The sequence below is a fragment of the Lissotriton vulgaris genome, chromosome 2_1 (assembly GCF_964263255.1).
Source record: "Lissotriton vulgaris chromosome 2_1, aLisVul1.2, whole genome shotgun sequence".
Lineage (NCBI taxonomy): Eukaryota > Metazoa > Chordata > Amphibia > Caudata > Salamandridae > Lissotriton > Lissotriton vulgaris.
In genome coordinates this window covers 1557682553-1557710140 of record NC_141687.1, presented here as the reverse complement: position 1 = coordinate 1557710140, position 27588 = coordinate 1557682553, and the positions used below count along the sequence as shown (strand labels likewise).

The following is a 27588-nucleotide window of genomic DNA, read 5'->3' as shown; positions in this document are numbered from 1 at the left end:
TTATTATTCCATAGTTCTCTTTGCTGTATGTCAAAACCATGCAAATTGTTTGGTCTTCAAGTTTTTTTCCCTTTCTTTCTAGAGTTTTCCCTCTTTGCACCTATCTTGCTCTATCCTCTCCCTATTGGATATTTTCTCTTTATATCCTCTGGATTGGAATAGAGTTCTTGTTTCCAAGAAGGTTTTCTCCAATTGGTCATCATCCAAACAGTTTCGTCTCATCCGGAGAGACTCCCCATAGGGGATTCTCTTCTTCAATAGTGGGGGACGAAAACTGGATCCGTGTAGGATACTATTCGTCGAAGTTGGTTTCCTGTATACTTTTGTTTTGTCATATATATATATATATATCCATATATATCCTCAAAAAACACAACAGTATTGTGTGCTCTCAGAATAACTCGAGGGTCCACCAGGTATTAAGTCCAAGGGTGTTTATTCATTTAATTTAAATGAATAAACTCCCTTGGACTTCTATATATTCACTGAAAAAAACATAGGTTTCAGGGACGTTATAGTTAGTTGGACATTTCACTCGTACAAAACCATAGAAATTCCCCCGTTAAAGTTAGTTCAGCTAACTATAACTCACGCCCCCGCAATGCACTGCTGATGACGTCACATATTACATCATTCATGACATGGTCAGTGACATCACTCATGACACCTCAAATGACATCACTGATATCATCAAGTGACTGTGTTTCTATACAGTTTAAATATGTATTATATATGTCAAGGTGTATTGAAGAATGAGTGGGTGTATAAGTGTCTGGATGGAGGATTTAGTAGGTGTAGCACTGACTGTTTAAGTGAGTTATTACATGTATCTTATTGAATGCATGGGTTAGTGACTAAACTGTGTGAATCTCTGTATCAGTTAGTCTGATGTTGTATAAGCTGCTCCAGGGGTTGGTTAGTAGCTATGTACGTGTCTATATGGGTTATTGATTGGTTGCCAGAGTATTTGTATAGGTGCCTGAGTGTGTGTGTGGGTGCGTGGGAGGTGTGTGACTGTGCACACATGTTTGAGTGATTGATTTACTGGCCGTATGGGTTCAATAGTACAGGTGGAAACAGCTGTATGGGTGAGTCAGTGTGTGTATGGGTATGTTACTGAGTGAATGGATGTCTCAGTGGTACATGTCCAAGTAACTACATATGTAAAAGGCAGTGTATGTGAGAGTAAGAGTATATAAATGACTATATATGAGAGTCAGTGATTGTGAGAGTGGCTGTATAGATGAGTGTTTACTTGTATCAGTGATTGTATAAGAGAGTAATTATGTGTTTGTTTCTGTTAAAATAAGAGATCTGTTGTGTGTATAAATCTATAGGTCAGTAAATGGAAGTGTGATTGGTTCTTTGCATGACTGACTAGGTGTGTGAGTAACTCCATGAATGATTGGTGCTGTGCGAATGTCTGTATAAGTGTATGAGTGCATATGATACTGTTGTATTGATGAGTGACTGTATGTATGAGTGATTGTATGGGTGAAGGAGTGGATGAGTGTGTAGACCTAGGAATCAGTGAGTCTGTATGTAGTAACTGGTATTGGTGTGTCAATGGTTTCGAAAATGGTAGTCTGTATTTTACAGTGGGTGTATCAAAAGTTATATTAGAGTGTGAGGAGGTGCATCAGATTTTCATGTGGATGATGTCATCAGTGATGTCACTGACCATGTCATGAATGATGTAATATGTGACGTCATCAGTAGTGTATTGCGGGGGCGCAAGTTATAGCTAGCTGAACTAACTAGACCGGGGGAATTTCTATGGTTTTGTACGAGTGAAATGTCCAACTATAACGTCCATGAAATCGATGTTTTTTTCAGTGAATTTCTAAGGTTTTTGAAATGCTAATTTCTAACTATAACGTGCCTGAAACCTATGGTTTTTTCAGTGAATTTCAATGGTTATTTAAATTCTAATTTCTAACTATGCCTACAAAGTTAGGACATGTGAAGAAAGAGGAACAAAAGCGCAGAAAGAAGCAAGATAAATGCAGAAAGAGGCAAAAGAAGTCCAGAAAGATTAAGAAAACTGCAAGAAGAAGCAAGAAATGTGCCGAAAGAACCAACAGAGGAGCATTAAGTCCTCCTGTGCCCCCAACTTTTTAGTGACGGGTACTGGTGGTAAAGGACTCAGACTAACCAGAACCGGAGCCAGTGCTATGCTAAAAGACACTTAAATACAGTACAAGCACCTACATCCACTAGGGAACACCATGTGTTGGGGTACCCCTGAAATTAACATGACCTCCTCTGTATTTGCCTTGAGTTAGTACCTGGGTCATTGCATGAGTACATGGGTAGTGGTTGGATGATTAGAGTGCTGCAAGGACAGTGCATGGTGATTTTATAACTGCTTGTGTTTTGGCGGAGTGATTGGATAAGTACAAGATGCTGGATGGCTGATTTGAGGAGTGCATGGGTAGTGGCAGAGGGATTTCTGGAGTGCATGGGTACAACCTGGTTAATTGGAGGAGTGAATCCCTACTGTGTAGGTGGTTAGAGGTCTGAATGGGTATTGTACAGGGGATTGTAGCAGATTAGAGTACTGCAAGGAGAGTGCATGGTGAATTTATAAGTGCTTGAGTTTTGGTAGAGTGATTGGATAAGTACATGGTGCTGGCTGGGTGATTGGAGGAGTGCATGGGTACTGACAGGGCGATGGCTGGACTGCATGTGTAGTGCTCAGAGGATTGTAGCAGTGCATGTGTTAGTACCTTGGTCATTGCATAAGTACATGGTTACGGATTGGATGATTAGAGTACTGCAAGGACAGTGCATGGTGAATTTATAAGTGCTTGGGTTTTGGCGGCGTGATTGGATAAGTACATGGTGCCCGCTGGGTGATTGGAGGAGTGCATGGGTACTGACAGGGGGCGGCTGGACTGCATGGGTACTGCTCAGGATATTGTAGCAGTGCATGAGTTCGTGCATGAGTCACCGCATGAGTGCATTGGTAGTGACTGGATGATTAGAGTGTTGCAAAGAGAGTGCATGGTGACTTTATAAGTGTTTGGACGGAGTGATTGCAAGAGTACACACTTGTCATATCAGGCCCCGCCCCCTCCTATCACCACTGTGCAAACGCGCCCCCTGGCGGGTTTTAATTTGGGGGATTAATTCCCCTTGAATCCTGGGGCTCCCTGGGGGCCCAACTAGCCCACCAGCTACCTCCAGTAAGCGCCACAGAGCAACCTCAATACACATCAGCTAATCAATAAGCTATAAGTAGGAAGCTCCAAAATTACCCTAAACTCAAATAAGAATCTGAGGCATGCCACATAATGCTAAAATTTCAAAACTAGGTCCAGCATTGCATGCTGCTAACTGGATTTTTCTTACCAGCGGAAGTATGAGATCATGTTCATGAGGCATCATCCACTCCGATCTTCCTCTCTCCTGATTAGCTCTTTCAGCTCCCTTCGACACCCATCCAGGAAGAGCGTGACATTGCTATCCAAGTTACCACACTCACCAATGGCACTGTCTTTTACTTTCAACAACCACGTGTGGTATTGCCTAGCTAAAAATGTCATAAAACTCCCTTGAAGTGGTCATTTCTATACCAACATTGTGCAATAACATTAACACCTAATGCAGAAACAACAGTTTCTCAAAAAGGACTTAAAAGCAGAACTGCTTCTTTTAACTCTCCGAAATTGCAGAAAAAGCTACACAGGCTTTTTCATCAAGAAAAGAGCTCAAGGCACCGAATACCAACTGATCATCTATTCAGTCTGGAAAAGAGCAACAACAGTAACTCTACCACCCTTCTGGACAATCTCGCCAATCTCGGACTCAAACAACTTGTCAACACCCCCACACATTATGCAGGACACACACTCGACCCTATCTTCACTTCCAGCAAGCATATCTCCTTCACTCACACCCCTCCACTGGACGGACCACAGCTGCGTCCACTTCATTTACAACAAGACCACGACCCACAACCACCCTCAACCAACTTTACGAAGAAATTGGAACAAAATCACCATCGACCAGATCTCCTCATCGCTTCTTCAAAAACCCCCTGCCTATTCAACGAACCCTAACCAAGCCGCTATCAACCTCACACAATGGCTAACCCAAACCGCCGATAAACTAGCACCCCTGAAAAAACATCAATTCAAGCAAGGAAGCAAGAACGCACCCTGGTTTAATGACGACCTTAAGATATCCAAGAAGCTCTGCCGCTCCCTTGAGAAAACTTGGAAAAAAGACCCAAACACCACCACCCTAGCCGCCTTCAAAAACGCCTCCCGCAAACACCACCAACTAATCCGGACAGCCAAGAAATCAGCACTCAAAGACGGACTAGACAACAACGCTCACAACAGTAAGGAACTTTTCAACATCATCAAAGAATTCACCAACCCTACCGCCAGCTCCAACGACATCACCCCCTTTCAAGTCCTTTGCGACTCCCTCGCCTCATTCCTCCATGACAAAATCTCCGACATTCATAACAGCTTTGACAACCAACCCATAAACCAATCCACCCCTCTCACCTCCGAACCTGTACCTCTTCCGAATATCCTTTTTGACTGGAACCCAATCACCACAGAATACACCATTCGCCTGATGAACTCCATCCATTCAGGATCCCCTACAGACCCATGCCCCCATCACATCTTCAACAAAGCAAACTCCTTTATCGCACCCCATCTCCGAGACGTCATCAACTGCTCCCTCAACTCCGCCACATTCCCAGAAAGCTGTAAACACGCCGAACTCGGCGCCCTTCTGAAGAAACCCACAGCTGACCCCACCGAACTCAAAAACTACCGCCCCATCTCGCTCCTCCCATTCCCTGCCAAAGTCATTGAGAAAGCCATCAACAATCAACTCGCCGCCTTCCTCGAAACCAACAAATCACTCGACCCCTCACAGTCTGGCTTCCGAGCTAAACAGCACCAAGACCGCCCTCATCGCAGCAACAGACGACATCCGAACTCTACTGGACAACGGAGACACAGTCGCCCTCATCCTCCTTGACCTCTCTGCAGCCTTCGACACAGTCTGCCATAGCACCCTGATACAACGCCTCAGAAACATCGGAATTCAAGGAAAAGCATTGGACTGGATCACCTCGTTCCTCGCTGGAAGAACTCAGAGTCCGCCTCCCCCCTTTTAAGTCAGTGGTCTCCGAAGTCATCTGCGGCGTCCCGCAAGGATCATCACTCAGCCCCACCCTCTTCAACGTTTACATGAGCCCCCTCGCAACCATCGCACGTCAACACAACCTCAACATCATCTCCTACGCTGATGACACTCAGCTGATCCTCTCACTCACCAAAGACCCAAACACCGCCAAAACCAACCTACATGAAGGGATGAAAGAAGTAGCCGAATGGATGAAGCACAGCTGTCTGAAACTGAACTCGGACAAAACGGAAGTCCTCATCTTAGGTGCATCCCCTTCCGCCTGGGACGACTCTTGGTGGCCAACGGCTCTAGGAAAAGCCCCCATACCGACTGACCACGCACGGAACCTGGGTATCATCCTGGACTCCTCACTCTAGATGACCAGACAAGTCAATGCCGTCTCATCATCATGCTTCAACATCCTACGCATGCTCAAAAAAACATTTCGCTGGATCCCCACCGAAACAAGAAAAACGGTCACCCACGCACTGATTACTAGCCGTCTAGACTACGGAAACACCCTTTACGCCGGTACCACCGCAAAACTGCAGAAAAAACTCCAACGCATCCAAAATGCTTCAGCCAGACTCATACTAGACATCCCTCGCGAGGGGCGTGGCTTAGCAAGCCACGATGGCGGCTGTGTCCTGCTGAGGCTCCGCGATCGGGCTAGCATCTTGCCCAGTTCCCGAGATCGCCGGGAGCCTCAACTCGCCAAATACAGCACCTGTGATGCCCCCATGCACTGGGGCATCCTTCGAGTGACCTGAACTTACTGCGGGCAGACGACGCGAGCCAGATTGTCTTCCGCCGACACCGAGTGACGCCGACCCCGAAAATGGCAGGCGCACCTCTGACCGGCGGACGAGTGAGCCTCCGAGAGTCGGCTCTCTAAACGGCGGCCCCGGAAGGCGCGGCCAGCCGGCAGCAGCGGAGCAACCAGCGGAGAAGGTGAAACCAGCCTGCGGGGGTGCGCACCGGACGGCGCCCTCCTCCGTCCCGGAGCCCCGACACACAAGATGGCGGCTGCCGCCCCGGGGCTCCAATACACCGGAGCTATTTCCCCACCGGGAGCCTGATCGGCCCTCAGATTTGACCGACCTGCCACTGCGGACTGCGGGGAGCCGGCGAGCGCGCCGACTGCACAGGGCTGGACACTCCAGGAGTCCGTGACCCTCATCGAAGGCGGTGAGCACTGATCCCCTCCCCCCCTCCTCCGAGGATCTCAACGCCGGCACCCCGGTGGCCCCTGCCACTGCGGACTGCGGGGAGCCGGCGAGCGCGCCGACGGCACGGGGCTGGACACTCCTGAAGCCCGTCGCCATCATTGAGGGCGGTGAGCACTGATCTCTCCCCCCCTCCCCCGAGGATCTCAACACCGGCACCCCGGGGGCCCCCTCCTCCCTCCGGGCCCCGTGGGAGGTCATTGGGCACATCACCACCCGAGCGAGGGACTCAGGCAATGTTCACCTCCACAAACAGTCCGGTGAACCCGGGTGCCTGGCCCTAAAATGGCGCCCATGAAGGCCTAGCACCAAGGACAAACGCGAACCTCGCCCCGGGGGTAGGAGTGCCCCACTTGCGCTGGAGACGCTGCCGGCGGCCGTCCGCCACCCCGGAGCCTCCTGGTCCATACCACCCGACCTTTCCCCTGCCGATCAGCGCTGACACTGAGCCGGAGAGGAGAGGACACCCACGCGCCTCCCCCCGCGGTCGGACCCACCGGCCCCCGGCGGCCGCAAGCCACCTCTGACACCCCTGCTGAGGCTCCCCGAAGCGGAGCGGGCCCCGCCCCAGAACCGGAGGAGACTGAGGGAGCCGACCGACACTGAGCTGCCACCTACCCGGCGACGCTGTGAGGCGACGACCTACCGCCCTCGAGGCGCACGACGACCCGGGGGGCCCCCCCTCTTCCCTCTGACAGCACCCATGGGGAAGCCGAGGGCCTCTCAGGCGACGGCGGTCCCTGAAACGGCCGTCGAGAAGATGCCACAAACGAGGACCTGGACGCAGGCCAATGCGTCGCAAACCGACCCTACACTATCAGCGAAACTGGACCAGGTGTTGGCGGCAATCGAAATGTCTCGCCTTTCGATGGAGTAGAGATTGGGCACCCTGACGACAGACATTAGCCTAATCCGCGATGAACACCGTAAGTTGGCGGACAGGGTGAAGGAGGGTGAGCGGATCGTGACTGAATTACAACCCGCGGTGAAGTCGCAGGAGGCAGACATGCAGGAGATCCTGCGCCGTGTGGAGACCCTGGAGGAGCGCACAGTGGATTTAGAGGGGCGCTCAAGACGTTGTAACATCCGCGTCCTGGGCCTGCCGGAGGGGATTGAAAATTCGGACCCTCTGACCTACATGGAATCCTGGATTAAATCGTTCACCCCGGACTGCGACCGGTCTCCGTACTTCTCCATCGAGAGGGCCCACAGGGTCCCGGCCCGGGCACCCAAACCCGGTCTTCCTCCACGACCCATGTTGGCCAAGTTCCTGCACGCGGTGCTCCGTGCGGCCCGGACGGCGGGCCCCCTGCAAGTGGAAGACCAACACGTCATGGTGTTCCCGGACTATGCTCGAGAGGTCCAACAACGGCGATCCACGTTTCTGGAAGTCAAGAGGCGCCTCCGCGCAAACGACCTTCAATACTCCTTGCTATTCCCTGCCCGCCTTAAAGTGATCCACAAAGGGAAAGCCCTCTTCTTCGATACGGCAGCGGACGCGCAGGATTGGACTGAATTTAATTGCCCGCTGATTCCTAAACCCGGACCCCAGAGGACACGCAACAATGACTCTAGACGATCCAGGAAATGGGGCGCGAGCCGTGCTCGATCAGGCCACCCCAAGAGCCAGGCATCCTCCCCCACGGGCTCACCCGACCTCACACAAATCATGCAGGAGCGACGAGACGCCCTACGGGCGGTGACCGAACTGCACACGTCACCCCCGGCTTCGGACCTGGAAGGTCAGCCACACCTGTTCACCCCTGAGAAAGACCGGGACAGTGATGGAACTATGTCGGGATTCGGCCCAATCTCTTCCCCCCCTGGTTGTGGCACTCACATTGGACGCTTCCCTGGCCAGCCAACATACCACCTCTTCGTGAAGATTGAACTGTCAACTGCTATATCCTTCTCATGGTTGCCTGCTATATCGCGCGACATCTAGAAGCCTAGACCAATTTGCCTGATGTCTGTAAGCGCTAGCGAGCGATAGACATTTCTCCTGCTAGAGCCCGACCCGCGCACAGGCCCAGCAGCGACACACGCTGCCACCCCCACGGATTTCTGTTGAATTTCTCCCCTAGTGGGACACTAGTTTGGATATGCCACCCCCGGTGACGTATCCTCAGTATTGGGACAGTTGCCCACCCGAGGTTCTAGTTGTTGTTACTTCCCCTAGTCCCCCCCCCCCACGTTAGAGGAAGCTTGGCGCGCAGGAGCACATATGGCACACATGCACGGGCGGCCCACGGGAGCTGGAGGGGGGCCCCTCTCCCAACCACATCACCCCGGGAATGGCAGTCCCCCACTCAGACCTTAATATCCTTAGACTAAACGTACGGGGCCTACACACGCCCAGTAAGCGCTACTCTGTATACTCCTACATTAGGCACATGTCAGCCGGCATAGCGTTTCTGCAAGAGACACACATTAACGCTACTGAACTCGCTCGTGTGCAGGCCAAATGGCGAGGGATCATCTGTGCCACACAATATTCAGCGTTTGCGCGCGGCGCATTAATCTGGGTAAGGCCAGGTACTCCCTTCCGAGTGCTCCGGCGAGTGGTAGATAGAGAGGGCAGGTACGCGCTTCTGGAGGGAATACTTGATGGGCAAGGGGTACTCCTTGGCAGCATTTACGCCCCTAACACGGATCAGGGTCAGTTTTGGGATCACCTTACGGGCGTTTTGGCCCAGTTCACTACAGTTCCGTGGGTACTGGGAGGTGACTTTAACTGCACACTGAACCCCTCCCTGGACCGCTCGCACCCTCCCCCCACACACTCCCTGGCCCCCCGACAAGCAGACCTCTTTAGGACATGGACCATGCACTGGGCACTCACTGACGCATGGCGACACCTACACCCACTGGCTCGCATTTACTCCTTCCACTCGATTCCACACAACCTCCGAGTTCGCCTAGACCGTTTCCTCTTCTCTGCACCAATCCTCCCCAAGGTAACATCTGCAGAATACCTGTGTCGGATCCTCTCAGATCACGACGCCCACATCATACGTCTTACCTGGCGCCCCCCACACCCACCGGTCCCCACCTGGCGCCTCCCTAGAGAATGCCTATCGGATCCAGTTTTCAGAGACGCACACAAATCCAGCATACAAGATTACTTCACACACAACGAGAACACAGCGTCATCGGTACTGGTGGAGTGGGACGCGTTTAAAGTGGTGGCGAGGGGAGAATGCATCAAACAGGTAGTGGGGGTCCGCCGCACCTTAGAGCGGACACTTTTAACCACAGAGCAAGCTCTGGCCGCACTCACTAAACGACCTGACGACTCGGAGGAACACGCCGTGCTCACGGCCGAGGCTAAGTCGGAGTATCAGACTGCCTGCGCTGACCTCCGAAAGTACAATTTCAGGGCATACGCCTCTAGGGTACACAAGGACAGAGACAAAACCGGGGCGCTTCTGGCCTGGATGGCGAGGCAGGACACCGAAATCAAACCAATCACAGACATTATCAACCCGGAAGGTGTATTAGTGCAATCGTAGGCCGAGATTCTCCGGGCATTCCAGCGCCATTATACGCAAGTGTACGGAGCCCCGGCCCACTGTTCCCCGTTTCCTGTGGAACATTTTTTAGACCCTCTGACGTTAGCCACGATATCAAATGACGACAAGCGCACACTCGACACCAAGATCATTCCCTCTGACATCACCCAGGCGATAAGTGCCATGTCTTGGAATAAAGCGCCGGGACTAGACGGCTTCCCACTGGAATACTACTAGACGTTCTCTTCCCTGGTAGTCCCCAGTCTGTCACGGATGTTCGGGGCGTCTCTCCACTTAGGGAGGTTACCTCAGTCGCTACGGGAGTCCGTGATTGTCACCTTTCCCAAGCCCCACAGAGAACCGCTCCACATGGGGTCATATCGGCCCAACACGCTCCTGTCGGCGGACTGTAAGATCCTAGGGAAGATCCTAGCTGATCGATATGCACAGGTCATACGCCCGCTGGTCCACCCCGATCAATGCGGCTTCGTCTCAGGGAGGAATACCTCCCAGAACCTCCGCCGAGTCTTCCATATTCAAGATCAAGTGCGTGAAAGATTTCCCCGTGCCGCCTGCCTCATTATGGACCTTGAAAAGGCGTTCGACACCCTCACCTGGCCCTACCTGTTCTCGGTCCTGCGGCGCCTCAATGTCGGCCCGACACTCATGGCATACACACGTCTCCTATACACCGATCTCACCACCCGAGTCCGTATCGGGAGACGCATCTCACCGGCGTTTGAAGTTCGATGAGGCACAAGACAAGGGTGCCCCCTGTCGCCTCTCTTATTCGCGCTGGCGGTCGAACCGCTGGCGGTTCGGCGGCGCCAGGAAGGTGTAGACTGGGGCACACCGCTTGCAGACGGCACCCATTGCGTGTCCATGTACGCAGATGATCTCCTCATATATGTCCGAGATATTGAAATGGACCTAACCCCCATTGGGGCAGCGCTGGCGGAATTTGCAGACGCCTCGGGACTACAGGTGAACTGGGACAAGTCCACGGTCTACCCTCTACACCCAGACCTGCCCCCCCCCCGGGAAGTCGAGCTCGGGCCACATAAACTCCCTTGGTCCGCGGAGGCTCCCCGGTACCTCGGTGTCCGCTTGTACCATTCTCCAGCAGACATTTTTGAGGGCAATCACCGCAGAATACTGGCTAGTCTGCGCCCGACAGTCGCCTTCTGGAATAAGCTACCGCTGGCCCCGATAGGGCGGATAGCCTTAGCTAAAATGGTGATGCTTCCCCGACTCCTTTACCACTTCACGAATCTACCGGTGATACCGCCCAGGTCCTTCTTCCGCGACGTTGACTCCCTCTTAGGGACCCTCATCTGGGGTGCAGGCAGACACAGGGTTGCCCTGAAAAGCCTTCAACAGCCCACGACGCAGGGGGGGCTCGGGGCTCCGTCCTTCGAGGCATGGCTGTTCGTGGCTGAATGTTGAGGCCACGTCGGCGGATTGTTTACGCTGTACTGATATACTTTGTTGCAACAATAAAAGCAAATTTAAATAAAATACTAGACATCCCTCGCAAAGACCACATCTCCGGTCACCTGAAAGACCTGCACTGGCTCCCCGTCAACAAAAGGATAACGTTCCGTCTCCTCACCCACGCACACAAAGCCCTCTACGAACTTGGACCGAATTGCCTCAACACGCGCCTTTCCTTTAACACCCCCACCCGCCAGCTGCGGTCGTCCAACCAAGCCCTCGCCGCCATCCCGCGCATCCACAAAGCCACCATGGGAGGAAGATCCTTCTCCTACTTAGCGGCCAAAACCTGGAATTCCCTTCCCATCCACCTCCGCCTCACTCAAAACCACCTAGCCTTCAGAAAACAGCTTAAAACCTGGATAACCTCTCCCCCTTCCCCAAGCGCCTTGAGACCCTCTGGGTATGTAGTGCGCTATATACATTTTTGACTTGACTAGTCAGTTTTAAAATATATCAAGGACGATCCCTTCTTGTGCAGACCTCATACCTATGGGATACCCACCCTAGGATACAAGTCTAGAAGAAGACTTCATGTTTTGCAGTGGACTGAAGATCCACCTCTTCCATTCAGTTGATGCGTACCTGGGACACTAGCCTCCATGCTCTTGACCCATGGTGGTAGTCCGATTAAATCATCAATGTAAATAGTTTAACAGTCAACTGCCTGAGACATGCATTTCAAAAACAATTTGGTACTAAGATGTCTGGCTCATTGTGATCATCATGAGATCTAACACAGCTCTACCCGTGTCTAAGCCACAACTTCATTACCCAATATTCTATGGAGGTGATGCAACAGGGAAACTCCTGCCTTTAAAGAGTAACTCACAGATACGCCCACGGTGTCTCCATGGAATCTTTCTCCTACCTCAGACAGTGCAATGATGTAGAGATAACATTGACAATAAAATCAAAATAAATAATACCAGATAAGTAATCAAAATACACAGACAGAAGTGTGAGCGTGTAACTGAAGTACGGAAAAAAAAGAGGCACAGAATTCATGAACGTTCCTTTAATTATTCTGTAACCTTAACAATAATAGGTCCTATGCTATGGTATCTGTACTATATATAGTAGTGAACAACAACTGGTTAATTTGCAAACGTTCTGTATAGCACCTGTCACAGATGGCCACCGGATACCTTAACAAACAAGGCGATCTTTTTTAGATGCAAACATTAAGCAATCCAAAGTATGCTAAACTTAAGATCTGGTTGCCCTACATAGTTCTTCACTGTGTCACTAAAAGTGACAGTACAGATATGCAGTTTGGCATGAGGAGTTTTGGGCTGATGTGAAAAGCATTAGCTTAGAGAGCCAGGGCAAAGAGAATAGCAGCAATCGGAGATGATGCAAAACGGTTTTTAGTGGAACTCCATAAAGCTAAAACTTGAGGAAAGTGAGCAGGTATACGGAAACAGAAAGAAGAGGGCATGTCAGTATACTCACAGTGGTAAGGAGTAGGATACGAACAGACCACAGATGGCGATAGGTGGGTGGGCACCAGTCAACATGTGCGGTGGGAGAGTTCCAGCAGACAGATGGGTGGAGGGTAGGGAATACGTTCAGTAGATAAATCAAGTGGCATGTGTGTTAGATTGGGAAATCATCCTGCTATACTATGCTGCCAAATACAGGGAATGGTGCTAAAATAAATTGAAATTTTGAAAAAACTAAAGTAGAACAAGTGATTTGCTGAAGAATAGGAGCATTATTCCCCAAAACGCTTTTTAATTTATTGGAGACACCAACAAAGTTGTGATGTTTTTCAAAGATATTATTTAGATAAAACTTCAAAATGTCTAAGTAAATATACCTAGAATCGTACAAATACCACAAAGCTCCTTTGCAACATATTAAATCAAGGCTCTGAACACTAGCTCAGGAGTTATTTTTTGCAGTTGTGAGTTTTTTAGGCTTGTGCTTCTGTGTGGTGAATGCTACAATCCTATAAAGTTATAAATGTGGAGGGAAGAGGAGCACTCGTAAACTGAACGTTTTTTTGAAAGTTACTTTTTTGTGTACGTTTTATAAAACTTTATTAAATGGGTGCATCCCTGTTGACAGCACATGCGTGTAATACACTGAAAATCTAAACGGATCAAAACCCTGAATGCGTTCATGGGGCGATATGACAAGGACACCTCATGTTCCAAATGCCGGTGGAACTTAGTCTTAATATAACGATCAAAATGCTTAGCAGTAGAACGGGAAAGAAAAAGAGATGCGTACAATTTTGGATAACACTGACGAGGATACAGTCTAATTTTTCAATACAGATACTCCCCTGAGGAAGGCACCATAGAGACCCGAAATGCATCGGGCTTCATTTCAAGGCCAAGATATAATTTGCAATTGTTAAGTCTGTTATTTCTTATATATACTTTGGTTCGGATTGTAAACCACAACGGGAATTTGAATGTTATCTCTTTGTCAAGTATTAAGTACAGCACACCGAATAATGTGTTCTATATGATTTGTTGATGAATAATAATTTGTACATGATGCAACATAACTAAGTTGTTTTTTGATTACATTTACTGTTTTTGGATTCAATTCAAGCAAATTGTGTAAAGGATATTATAGAACAGTTAGTTCTAAGTGAACAGTGCTCACTGTATTCTGCGTTTTGATCCAGTTAGATTTTCTGAATGCTGCAATCCTGCAGAACACACTCCGCTATGGAAAGCCACGCCATGTGGCAGTGGGGTTGTGCAGACCTTTCTCTTGTGCAAACCTCACCGGCGTCAGAGTCTTTATGCATAGTTACAGGCTGTCACTCAGACTGTGACTATTTCAGTTCTTCAACTTTATTCGGATACAATAGTACCCATAAAAGCACAAAACCATAAATACAACACAGACAGTTCGCACAAGTATTAAAATTCATATTCATATATCCAAAGTGCATAGTGCGACAAACAAAGCCATAATTTTTACATAAAATAGTTAAAAACAATTCTCAAGTTGTGTTACATGTGGTCAGGAATCCATCATAGACCTACGTGCTCTGATCGCAATTTTAAGGAAAGTGCTACTGCAGAAAATCAATTCAACATCATGGTCTTCTCTTTTTAAAATATGTGTGAAGAAACTGCTTAGAGCATTTAAAATAATATTTACAGAAGAATATAAAGTGCATAATAGACTGTGACTAAGAATGAAGAAGATAAGCCCTCCATATCGGCATGAGACCCTGGCTTCATTTGTGCCTGATGTCACAAGCTCAAGTAACACGCGGACAGACTTTCTGTCCCATCATTCTGCCACCTGTAGCTTTGCAGTTCCACAAGTGGGCCAGTGATGTAAATCATGTGCAACTGACTACCAACCTCCACTTCGGTCAAAGTACAAGGAGGATGCACTGTTGCATTCCGGTGACGCATTGTGCCTGAAACCCTATGTAGATGAGAAGAGAATTTATACATTTGTCCAATTCGTCTTGCACGTCTGGAAACACGTCCAGCTTATGAATGAACTTATTAGGTGCACACATGATGCCAATTAAATGTTTGTGTGGCGGCTTCCAGGGGTAACTTGTTTTCATCACTTGGTGAGGGAAGCAGGAAGTTACTAGATTCACTCCTTTTAACGGAAAACTAAGTTCATAGTACTGGAATTCCCGATTACAATCCATTCTAGTGAGGTGCATTAGTTCAATGGAAGCAAACACTAAGACTCCCAGAAAGCAGTAATATATTAAATTAAAAAAGCCTAAAACTTTTAACATGAAGTTATGCTCAAGTTGGAAAATCAGGTAACTCTTTTTTTCTTTCTAGCACAAATATTATGTAGCACAGAGAACCCAGAGGATTTTACTAACTTTAGTTGTGACGTCAAGCAATCCAGGAGCAGACAGTAGCAGTTTCGAAAGCACTGCACCAACAACACCTGCCCTCATCTTAAACAAGCACTGGCGTTGCCAATAGGTTTCGCATTTAGAAAGTTGGAGTTATTGGTTTTGTAAATGACATTTTATATTTATATATCGTTATTGGCATTGTTAATAACAATATATAAATATACAATGTCCTTTACAAAGCCAATAGCTCCAACTTTCCAATGCGAAACCTATTGGCAACGCCAGTGCTTGTTTAATTTGTCAGACAGATACCTCGAAACCTGATATGCCATAAGCATTAGAACGGGATTTGATCTTTGTTTCAGCAAGCAAGTACGCCTAATCCATGACAATATTTTAGGGCGATGCAATTTACTATTTGTAATATTGATTTACCGGTGCTTATGCACGCAAATACATCTAAACCAAGGCACTACTTCCAGAATAATATAGCTTTTACTATTTGTATGCTGTGACTGGTATTTACCTCCCACGTTGGGTGAAGTCGACAACACTCGCTCATTCTGTGCTTTCACAGGCGGTGCTATCTGCTTGTGCACCCCTTATATATAGTCAGAAGTCGAACTGAACGGGATGTATGAAGAACTATGTTTCCAGTCATTTTTAATGTTATGAAAAAAATACCCATACTTCTTGTCAAAAAAGAACTGTTCCGGCAGAGTCAATGGTGACCTTGTGTTACCTCAGGCTGAAAGGAAAGACGTGGGTCTCCTGCACTTTAAAGATTAGCTGCATTATATTGTATATGCAGTTACTCTCTGTGGAAGTCCAACAATGTAGCCTTTTTTTTTTGTAATCTGACCTCTCCTCGACTCTCACGGACGCTGCACCCAGTGTGCTCAGGATCAAAGTCCCCATACTTTCTTATTGGCCTGGAATGCTGTATATACTGTATTTTAACATGCATAAAATATGAGGCGCTCTGACCAACTCGGAAGCCTTGTTCGCGGCGTATAGTTTCCTGAATAAATAAATGTTCAGCCGGATACGATATGCTTTGAAGGCCATTGGTCCGTGGATTCGGTCCACTGGAAGGGTCCTGTTTAACCTGTAAATCACAGGCACTGAGCCAGAGCCAGCTCGGGTGGCTAATGCACCAGCAGGCGAGAATGGCGCATGGCCCGCAGATCACAGGTGTCAATGTTTGCGTTTTTGCTCACTGAAAGGATGCTGCGGCTGCTAAGATTTGTTTGGGTAACCAGCAGGTCACAGGTTTGAATGCTGACACAATGCAGACTAGCAGGGGCGTGAGAGCCATTTTCCCCCACCCCACCCCACACTTCATCACTGACCTCAAAAGAAGCAGCCGGGCGGGTTGCAAAAAAAGGGGGCAGGGAAGCACTTTACATCTGCTTTTCGCTTCCTGTGTCCCTAGCCCTCCTCCCCCTCCTGCATGGGGGCTCCTCTTGAGAATAGGTGGGTGGGGACAGACAAAGCGAGGAGGGGAGAAAGGAGGGGGCAGCAGGGGGAGTTAGTGGTAAAACTGGATAGGTGAATCGGCGGGGGCAGATGGGGGACAGATGTGGTCAAACTGGAAAAGTGCAGAGGGGTATCAGTGCGTTTCTTTGTGACCTCGGCTCCGTTTTATATTTTGGGGTCCCGTGTCTAAAGCTCCCTTGTACCATTGCCACTGCTTCCGCGTCCTGCCAAGGCTGAATCAAAGTTGCGCCATGAAGCTTCAGAATTGGCGATCAACCAAACAAGGGGGTGGGGTGGGGATTGGAGATTGAGAAAGGGAGTAGCGACGATGTAGAGACAAGCGAAACAGGCAAAGCGATTCATTTCATACAAGAGAAGTGAACAGACAGTTACTCACCAGGGTCATGCACATAGAGCGACCTGAAAGCACTCGGGTAGATTCCGGCTAATGTGGTTAGAAACATTCGCCGGGGAAGCCGGGCATCAGTCATGGTAGGGGGGTAGGAGCAGAGGCTCAGAAACTTGAGCTCTTCGTCCACAGGACAGCCAACGCGCCACCTGGGAGTCACGCGCCACCTGGGAGTCTGCAGCATGGCACTGGGCAGACATGGTGTGTGGGTTACATCAGTCTATGGGCCGCGTGCACGCTTTAGGAGGTATTGCCATCGCCTCAGAGAAGAGAGAAGGACTCAAGCAAAAACACAGTGGAATGGAACTCCTTTTGTAATGAATGTTGCCAGTTACAACGTGGGAACAGTAATGCATTATGCGATGTGGCATTTAAGTTGAAAACGTCATGTTCCGTCCCCACTGACTGCATGGGCCCTTAGCCACTCGCCAGTCTGTAGCTGGCCAGTTATCTCCAAATGTAATGAAGAAATGCTGGAAACACTGGACGGAGAATATGTCGGCATGCCTCGTGTAAAACACCTCACGAACGTGCATGGAGTGTGCTGAGATCTGTTCTGTAGGCCTGTGTTGAGAACTCGTCTTGTGCTGCACTATTAACAAGCTGTCGCCGTTGCGGAAAAGCTTTCTCCTTAATGGTAAACCAGCCGGGGGGACGGAGTGCCAAATAGAGAGTAGATGGAGTGCTGGGGGGAAGTGAAACGAGCAGTGAGGTGCGGGTGAGGTGAAGCAACAGAGGGCGTGGGTAGGTAGGAGAAGCAATGGGTGAAAGAGCAGTATAGAGCGGGTGGGGGAGAAGGACGCTGACGACAGAGCAACATGTAAAGTAGATTGGGAGAGAGGGGCACATGAAACAAGAAAACGATGGGAATAGGGGAGAAGTGTGGCAGTCAGATGGCTGCGCGGAGGGAAGCCGGATGGGGACGGGAGAGCCTGGTGGGGGGCGGGAAGGTATAGAATGACGAGAAAACGATGGGAATCGAAAAATAGAAGCTAAAACCGGGAAAGCAAGACTATTCCGCCATGCTCGGCTCGAAAAAGCAAATGGCCGGATGGGGGCGGGAGAGCCTGGTGGGGGGGCGGGAATGCGTGTGAGGGGAGAAGTGATGGGAATCGACAAATAGAAGCTAAAACCGGGAAAGCAAGACTATTCCGCCATGCTCGGCTCGAAAAAGCAAATGGCCGGATGGGGGCGGGAGAGCCTGGTGGGGGGGGCGGGAATGCGTGCGAGGGGAGAAGTGTGATAGGCAGATGCGCGGAGGGAAGCCGGATGGGGGCGGGAGAGCCTGGTGGGGGCAGGCGGATTAGGGAGATGCTCGTGCGTGTGTGGTCACGTGACCCGCTTTTGTGGTCACGTGACCTCACATGCACTGTAAAGAAACCGCAGTGGAAACCGCAGTGGTTTGACTATTCGATCGAGCCCATGAATTTTCGCCATTCCATTCGCAAGCGAATGGTAATAGGCGAAACCTAAAAACAACTCCACATAACAAACAGTGAAACTCTGGGTTTGCATGAACATCCTGTCTTGGCCAGAAGAATTTAAATAAACGCTCAACCACGGAGTTCGGGGTTATTCCGGACTTTTTGACCCGATGCACCACATATTTGTCGTGATGCCTTTGTCAACACAAATGAAAGTTAAAGACTATATATACAAATCAAAATACCAGCGACAGTACTTACAGGAAAAATAGCATTCAAAAAGTCAAACAATAATCTGTGGCCACTAATGCATGTCTTTAGCACCAGTTCCTTAACACACATGACTATCGGTTTAGGTTGAGAACTCAGATGTACCAATATAAGGAGGGGCATCACCAGCACAGTGACTAACAGATAAATGTATGAGTCCCTGGAAGGGTAAGCCTCTTTGAAGTGACACAGATTAAAACATTAATGTCCGTTTCATACGCCACATGAAATAATCCTACACTGAGAGAATTTTAGACCGGTTACTTTATACCATCGATTTGTCAGTTAATGCTTGACTCAAGTACATTAGAAGGTGAGGCCCAGAACACAGACGGGTATGGGGGGTAGAAATGGGGGAGGGGGCAATACAAGCGCAATTACAAGTAGGTATGATCGTTTAAGATTTAGCAGGGTGATGCATGCGATGGAGGTGATATGGAGATGACTGTAGCAATTAAGTGGCATGAGTTTGTGTGGAAGGGGTTTCCTGGAGGGTGGAATAGATTAGCCAGCAAACTATATGTTGTTTATGTGGATTCTGGCATAAACGTTTGGCGGGAGGTGACCCAGTGCATATCGGACATCACGGCCTCGATTGGGGGGGGGGACGGACAGCGAGAGATAGTTATGTTTTGTTATTTGACTGTTCTGCTGTGGTTATAGGATTTCTCCTTTCAAGGTGAGAGGTTACCCGGTTATGATACAATGTTCCTGTTTGTTTTCATTGCGTTTTTAGGTCTCGCCTACTCCATTCCGCAGGAATGAGTATGTGAGTCTAATGCAGCTAAACCACTACTTAAACCCAAGGCTCTAAAAAGGCTCCCAAAAAGCGGATTTCGAGAAGTGCACGTCCTCATGCACGAGCTTGCCCGAGCCTTCTGCCTATCAGCCTCCCTCACACCTCCCCCCAATTGCTTTAACTTTCACGGCCTTGAGGCCGTGAGCTACTTGAAAGAGATCCGCTCCGCAGCTAATCTGACATCAGCATCTCTCCCCCTCCCACCTCCCCCGCCCTCCTTTCTGCCCGCCTCGCACACCACATACGAGCTTGCCCCACCACATAATGTGCACCGTGATTATTTTTTGACAGTCTGCGATGCTTTGCACAATATTCCAGTGCATGTTTCTGTTTGTTTTAGCCTGCCAAAGCGCACGTTTTCTTCATCTGCCTACCTAGTAATGCTTCTCTTCCTCCCTGCCTTGTCTCGCCCGTGTGGCTCTCCCCTGCGCCCTTCCATGATGCGCTCTCCCTAGTGTGCTCCCCCAACCCACGCTGCTTTCATGTCTGCGTCCTTCTCAAGCTCCACCTTGCTATTGCATGTTTGCTCTCCCTGCACCACCTATATTGTTCTCTAGCTTCTGGTACCCATTTACTTCTGCCCTCCAATGTTGCTTCAGTCACTCTCAGGCTCACCTCCTGCTCCCCCCCCCTCCCATTTGTTCTCTATTCCTGCATTTGTTCACGGCCGCAGGCCGTGACACCACATCAAAGGGCTTCTCCCAGCGTGCGCTCTGCGGCTTCTCCTCCTGTTATGGCAGAGTTTTTGGCTCTATGTAGCAGTGATATAGATCTTAGTCTTGCTCACATCTAGGATAGGTATTCTTAGCTTGTGTTGGCTCTTTTAAGCCCTTTCTTCCAGACCTAGAAGAGGATAGCTGCTTAATATGATGATAGATCCCTTATTCTTGACTAACCTGTCTATTGCCTATTGGCTTTGACATACTTGACACATTGGTATGGTTTATGTAGGTATTCTGGCAGAGCTAAGGGGTATTTCATTCCTTTCAGGCCTACAGGCCTAGAACTAGAGGGACTCCATCTTGATGAAGTTGAGAGGCTTTTCAGGGTAAAGGTAAAGTTTATAGTTAAGGCTGTTGTTCGCCCTAAGCGAACCGGAGAGAACCGGCCAGAGCTGAATCTAATCAGGAATTGTTCCCGGGCTCAGGTCTCTAGACGAAACAAGCAGACTGGTCACTGTGGGAGCGTCTAGCGCAAGGAGCCTGGTGCATGGGATTGGTGGGAGGAAGCTGCTGGCTGGAACTTTCCATGAGGAAACAGCATTCTATATCAGTGAAGTGCAGAGGCGGAGTCAGTCAGTCGTGTTGAGGTGGAGGAGTGGTAAGCAGTCAAGAGTTGGCAGAAAGAGAGGGTTCAAGCTGGAGAGAGCTGAGTTGAATAGTGAGCTGGAACTGAAGGAAGCAGTCAGAAGCAGTTACTTATCAGGAGGAGGTGTGAATAGCTGGAGTCTGAAGTAATGCCTTTTAGAAGAGACGGAGGAGAGATCGTGGACTAACCTGTGGGAGCAGCTGGAGTTATTTGGACATTGGCGCAGAGACAGAGTGAATAAGCTAGTGGAATGAACGGTGATCAGAGCGGCAGGAACCATTAGATTGAAGCTGGAAGGTGGAGACAGTTCGTGGGGGAGAGGAGTCCAGTGCAAAGTGATCAGCGCAGAGGTGTATCCAAGAGTGCAGGAGAGAGAGAGAGTCTGAGATGAGCCAAGGCACAGACGAGAGAGGAACCCAGATGACAGCTAGAACAAGACTTCACACTAATCAGGTGATATTGTTTTCATCACATTAGTTTACTTTACACTTGCATCTTAATCTTGTCCTTATTTCCTAAGCTATTGTATTGCTAATCTTTTCTCTTTCAGCGGTGTGTTCTATCTATAGTCTTTGTCAGTTACAGATCTGTGTAGGTGTTTATATTGTTCTAATAAAATAACCCCCAGTTTGTAGTAAACTGAGCTGTGCCTTATATTCTTGTTCAATCCAGGTAAATGTATCTCCTAGGTGGTTATTACAGGTAAGTGGTGATCACATAAATAGGGAGCGAGTGGACCTATGATGCCAAGAATAAGAGGTACATTATATTAATTGGCTAACTCCTAATATTGTAGTAGCAAGCCCTTAGTAAATAGGGAGAGAGACTTCCCAACATATAACTGAAGGTGCTCATAGGAATGTGGTCGTCGTTGATATGCGGCGTTAGTGAGAACGTTGGGGGGGATTACCAATGCGGATACCCACAGGATTGTGGCTTGCATAAGTGAGAGCGTCAGGGAGGATACTGGCGTGTAGATCTACCGGATTGTGGATCGTTTGGAAAGGAGAGCATTGGGTTCTGCAGGCCCATGTGTAGACGCACCGGATTGTGTGTCATATCTGCCCTAGGGTAGACCGGTCTGGGTCGGGGTGGCCGCGAGACTGACTGATGTATGAGTGTGGTGTAGGGTATGGATATCCCTAGTAATCAGTGAGTATTCTTAGTATCCCTATAGATTTAGTGGTGTTTTTAATAATATGAGCTTGTATATTGCGAGTTCCCCATCCTCAGGTAGGTACCCAGGTGCCTGGATAGATGGTCCTGAGGAGGGATGTGATTACGTTCTGGCTGGGTTGGAGGGGCCCCTAGGGGCTGATCCCATCTAATCAGAAAATCCAGCCATGACACCTCCCCTAATTATTCATGACCGGCCAGCCGGCCGTGCTCTGTGGCTTCTCCTCCCAAAATTATTCATGGCCGTCCGGCCGGCCCTACTTTCAGTTTCCCGGCCGCCCCCCACTTCCTATGCATGTCTTGTTTGACAAAATGTTACTCAATGACCTTGCTTTAAACAAGAATGCCCTTAAGACTTTCTAAACAGGCTTATTCTGCCACCCTTATTCTGCTGCCAAGTGCTGTTAGTTTAACTCGCACGAAGTCACATTACGTAAAGAGAAAGGCTATATCCAAGTGAGTGCTTTACCCATCACCCACTGAAACTGCTGACCTGTTGCTCCAGCATGTACACAAGAGTGGCATACGCTACGCACTACGATCGCTGCATTGTATGCGGCCATATTGCTTGTGCTGTTCACTTCTGCTAGCACTCCGTACTGTCACCAAGCTAGCTCTCAGGGAGTCTCTCCTGTGTTTTAGCCTGCAGTTTATCGATGTAAACATCCCACGCATTCCGCTGGGGCGCCACCCCCTGCTGGACAGACAGTGTTCTCTACGTTACCGTTTTGACAGCCGCCCACTCAGCCAGAGTCCTAATGTCGGGGCGGGAGTGGACTTCCAGGGTATATCTTCACAGCACTTCAATGGTGCAAACCCTAGTTTATCTTGTGCAGCAACGTGCCAGAAGCGCGTCCCTACCTCGTCTTCCCAGCGCACACACCTACTCACGCCACTGAGCATCAGCGATGGGTGGTAATACGACCCAAAGGTGAGCCGAGGAAATTTCCAGTGCCCACCACACCCAGCGATCGTAGTGCGTAGATCGTAATGGCTTCTGGTAACACAAAGGCACCCGAGTGACTTACGACACACTTAATATGGCCAACAGCAAATACATGCAAACAATACATTCTGCAGGACCGCTGCTGCACACCGCAACACATGCATTGATGTCAAGAAATGGAAAAAACACTGGTAAATGTAAGCATAATTGTATAATAGCTTGACTGTCTTTTTGGATTTTTAAATGACCTTACAATTGTGGTGTTGGCGAATCGATTTTGGTGCATCCTACCACTGCCTGCCACTGTTATCATAGCATACCGATCATTAAAAATGCTGACTCTCAAAGGCCCCGATCTTTAACATCGGGTGAAAGTAGCTTGTATATATAGTCATCTTGTGCTCTCGTTATTCCTCATTACAAAAAACAAAAATATGCTAGCTAATGGGACAGCAATTTACCATTTTTTACGGGTTTCCTATTCTAGTTTGCTTTTGTAGCTGAAGACTTAGATAGATATCTTGTACACTTTGATATGCAAGACCCACAGCACTCACAGTGATTACACCATTCTCGAGGTGCCTTCCACAGGTGAGTGCCATTTAAATAGGTGATAACACACATCATTCCCTGTTTGTCTCCACATCCACTAGTTTGAACGCATTTCCTCGGGCCTTGCTATCGGACAGCCGTGTTGTGTTGACATTAATATAGAACTCTGTGACTGCCTGTGCCTTGCATTACATACATTAATTAATGCGATCAAAGGCATGCTTGTTGAGATTAGATATGTGACACCCTGCGTTGTTCAATATCCGACATGTGATACAGTTGTTATACAGAAAGGCGTTCTGCCTTGGAGCTTCTTACTTCTGAAAGCTAAAACGTCTTTATAAACACACACACACACACACACACAACCACACACACACACACAAAACCACACACACAACCACACACACACACACACCCAACCACAACCACACAAAACTACACACACACAACCACACTCCCAACCACACACAACCACACACACAACCACACCGTCAGTGCACAGTTTCACCAGGCACAAACACCGCCAGCCGTCAGTGCACACTTTCACCGGGCACAAACACCAGCCGTCAGTGCACGCTTTCCCCAGCCACATACACACACCACCAGCCATCAGTGCACGCTTTCACCAGCCACACACCCACACCACCAGCCATCAGTGCACGCTTTCACCAGCCACACACCCACCACCAGCCATCAGTGCACGCTTTCGCCGGGCATAAACACCACCAGCTGTCAGTGCACACTTCCACCAGGCACACACCACCAGACGTCAGTGCACGCTTTCACCAGGCACACACACACCACCAGCCATCAGTGCACGCTTCCACCAGGCACACACCACCAGCGTCCGTGCACGCTTTCACCAGGCACACACACCACCAGCCGTCAGTGCACGCTTTCACCAGGCACACACACCACCAGCCGTCAGTGCACGCTTCCACCAGGCACACACACCACCAGCCGTCAGTGCACGCTTCCACCAGGCACACACACCACCAGCCGTCAGTGCACGCTTCCACCAGGCACACACACCACCAGCTGTCAGTGCACGCTTCCACCAGGCACACACACCACCGCCGGCAGTGCACACTTCCACCACAGCACCACCACAGAACCACTCAGCACCACTACAGCATCACTCAGGGGCACCACAACATCACTATGCACTACAACAGCATCACTGAACGCCACAGCACCACTTGTCCCCAAAACAACATCACTCAGCACCAATCTGTGCAACCATTCAACAACAACTGGTTCAAATATTTTCTGTCAATGTTTCAAGCTTTATTACAAATGTCATAAAAAGATGTTAAATGTTTTCACTTCTGTTCTGACAAATCACAATGTTTTAACAAGATCAATACATGTAAGACAGGGGAAACTAAACATGTACCTTTACTAATGCCATAGATGTAACATTTGCTAACTTTATAACTATTGGCATTTCTAATAACAAAATTAATACTTTTATATTTTGAAAAACAAACAAAAATTTTTAAAAAATGTACATTTTACACACCAAAAGCTCAAACTTTTCTATTACGAGACCTATTGCATTGCAAATGCTTGTTCTTGAGATTTGCCATGCTGGGTGTTCGGGTCGCCTCTGCCCATTTGCTAATGTTACTTTTATTATGTTCATAAGGCACCTCTTCTGATAAATGGTATATATATACATGGTTCTATCTAGCATACTGTCAGATGTGGTCGGGGGACTCAGGCAGACTAGAACATAACATGTGAATCCCAGCAGTTAAGAAGGGATTTTGAAGGGGGGCACGTGTGTTTAAGCAAAGTGGCAGGTGGGCTGAAAATCCAGCATTTTTTGGTAGTTTTATATACCGCGAACTCGACCCGGAGGTATTAGAGCGCTTTACACGTTTTGGCAGTTTTATATACCGCGAACTCGACCCGCAGGTATTAGAGCGCTTTACACGTGCACCATTTACATTACACAAGAACACAGTGATTTATTTTTTTATGCGCTGTGACATTAGGTGATTTGCCCCAACTCGGAGGATGTTGAGCCGACACATAGACTGGGGCTTGATCCCCCAGATTCAAAGTCGACAAATCTGGCATTTACGCCACAGCCTTTCTCCAAAATTGGTTGAGAGTGGTGCAACTCTGAGTGTGTGGTTGGAGAAGACTGCGGCATTAGGTGTGTGCGGGCCAAACGAGGGGACTCCATTCGAGTGACAGAAATACGTGCAAGAAATACAAATACACACATGGCACAACCCAGCAAACGGAGTCTTTTATGGGAGCTCATCACCATAACGATTTGCGTTCGTGAGGTGATGGCAGCGTACGGACTGACAGGCTAGTGTGAGATTAACCCTGTAAACTGGCAGATGTTGGGTAAGCAGCGACAATACACCAACAGGTGTGGGAGGGGATACAGCAAACTCTTCAGTGTCCTCTGGGAATAGTACCGGAGCGACAGCTGGGTCTCAAAACAGCAGTCGGAAGACAAGACAGGCCACGGAACGAAAGTGACAGGCCTCACTCCTGTGTGCCCTAGAGAAGGCTATCCGGGCCTACCTGTTACAAAAACCACGAACACGGCGCTGCACTGCTTAGCCCTGGCAATGGCGTCCGGGATTGTGCCTTGAAACCACAGCATCCTCGCCTCTCCCAGTCCAGGACTCCTGACAGCAGCCTGTCACCTCCACTGCCTCGTACCACAACACCCAAACTGATGACTAACTGTTCCCGGCGGCAGTCTGCGCTTGCGCGGCGGCACAGAGGCATCACGGGATTTGTAGTCTTACGCATTTCATCGCTAACCACTGCACCGCACCAAATGCTTCTCAAAGGCACCCCTGGGGTACCAAGGCAGATATAGTACCCTTCCTATTGGTGCTCAGGTAAATAAATGAAGTGTGTAGGACTCCACTATCGCTCTTAATATTCCCATTGATTTCTGATAAACTGAGCCGCAACTTTGTGATCGAGATTTGTCAGTTGCCGTGCTTTGCATGTGGTGTGACAAAATAAGTCACGTGAACAACATAGAGCATATTTTATTTTTTCGTCGTGGCATTCTGCTGGAATTCATGATTTTTTATCACGCAGAGTTTAGAATTTTGGCCGTTGCTTAAAATAATTCACTTCTTTAGCTTGTAGCATTATTACGTAAAAGCAACGTATAATACAGTTTGTGTTAGCTTTTACCTATATTGGTTGTTTCAGATTTTGGACCACGCATACATGACATTGGAGTTTGGACCCGATTCAGGCGGGAGAGGGTAGACTCCCAGTTTCTCAACTCAACAATGTGTTTAATTTAGCTGTCTAGTATCTGAAATTGCCTCTGCTTCAATATATGTCAATGGGGAAAATATATTCCCTCGATTTTTTCTAAAAATATCCACTTTCCTGTTCTAAAATGTTGGCATGTATGGACCCTGTGGGAAATGCCGCGCTCATGAGACTTTAGTTAAACTGTTGTCATTGAATCATGTTTGTAATTGCTATGTACTGCTTGCATATTTGCAGATTGCCATGTGACCTGTTTCATAAATGTAAAACCCTACTAAAAAGATTTAAACAAAAAATGTATGGACCCTGTGGGGCGCATCTATTAACGTTGTTTCTCAATTTTTGATTTACTGACTACTATTAGTGCTCTAATTAAATCTTGCAACACACGCAGTCTGGGGCCCAAGGAGGAATCCCCTCTGGAGGATCACGCATGTCAGGGGAGGTGGGTCTCCAGTGTTCTAGTGTTCTAGACTTAACTGGGCCATACAGTGACTTCCTCGAAGTTTCCATACACGTGGACACCACCTTTCAGCCCCAGTCTGATGCTGACTCTGTCTTCCTAAGCCCCCAGCACATTACGTGAGCACTCACAAAGGTGGAACAGACCTTACTACTTGCGTATCAGGGGCTGGGTGGACCACTGCCTACCACATTGGTGAGGCAGTGGTCCACATTGGGCCCAAGTGTGGACTACTGATGTTTGTAAAAAAATATTCAGGGTTGCCCCAGACAGTGATCTACAATGTTGACTGGCC

General features: G+C 48.6%; 1 protein-coding gene across 1 annotated transcript in view; it reads right to left on the bottom strand.

Moving 5' to 3' along the window:
- Positions 1–26304, bottom strand: part of UBXN4 (UBX domain protein 4) — a 210254-nt gene extending 183950 nt beyond the window's left edge. The window contains exon 1 of the mRNA XM_086954984.1: positions 26111–26304. Coding sequence (XP_086811110.1) covers positions 26111–26192 — 82 coding nt within the window. The 5' untranslated portion in view covers positions 26193–26304. The remainder of the gene's footprint in view (positions 1–26110) is intronic.
- Between the last annotated feature and the right edge of the window lie 1284 nt (positions 26305–27588).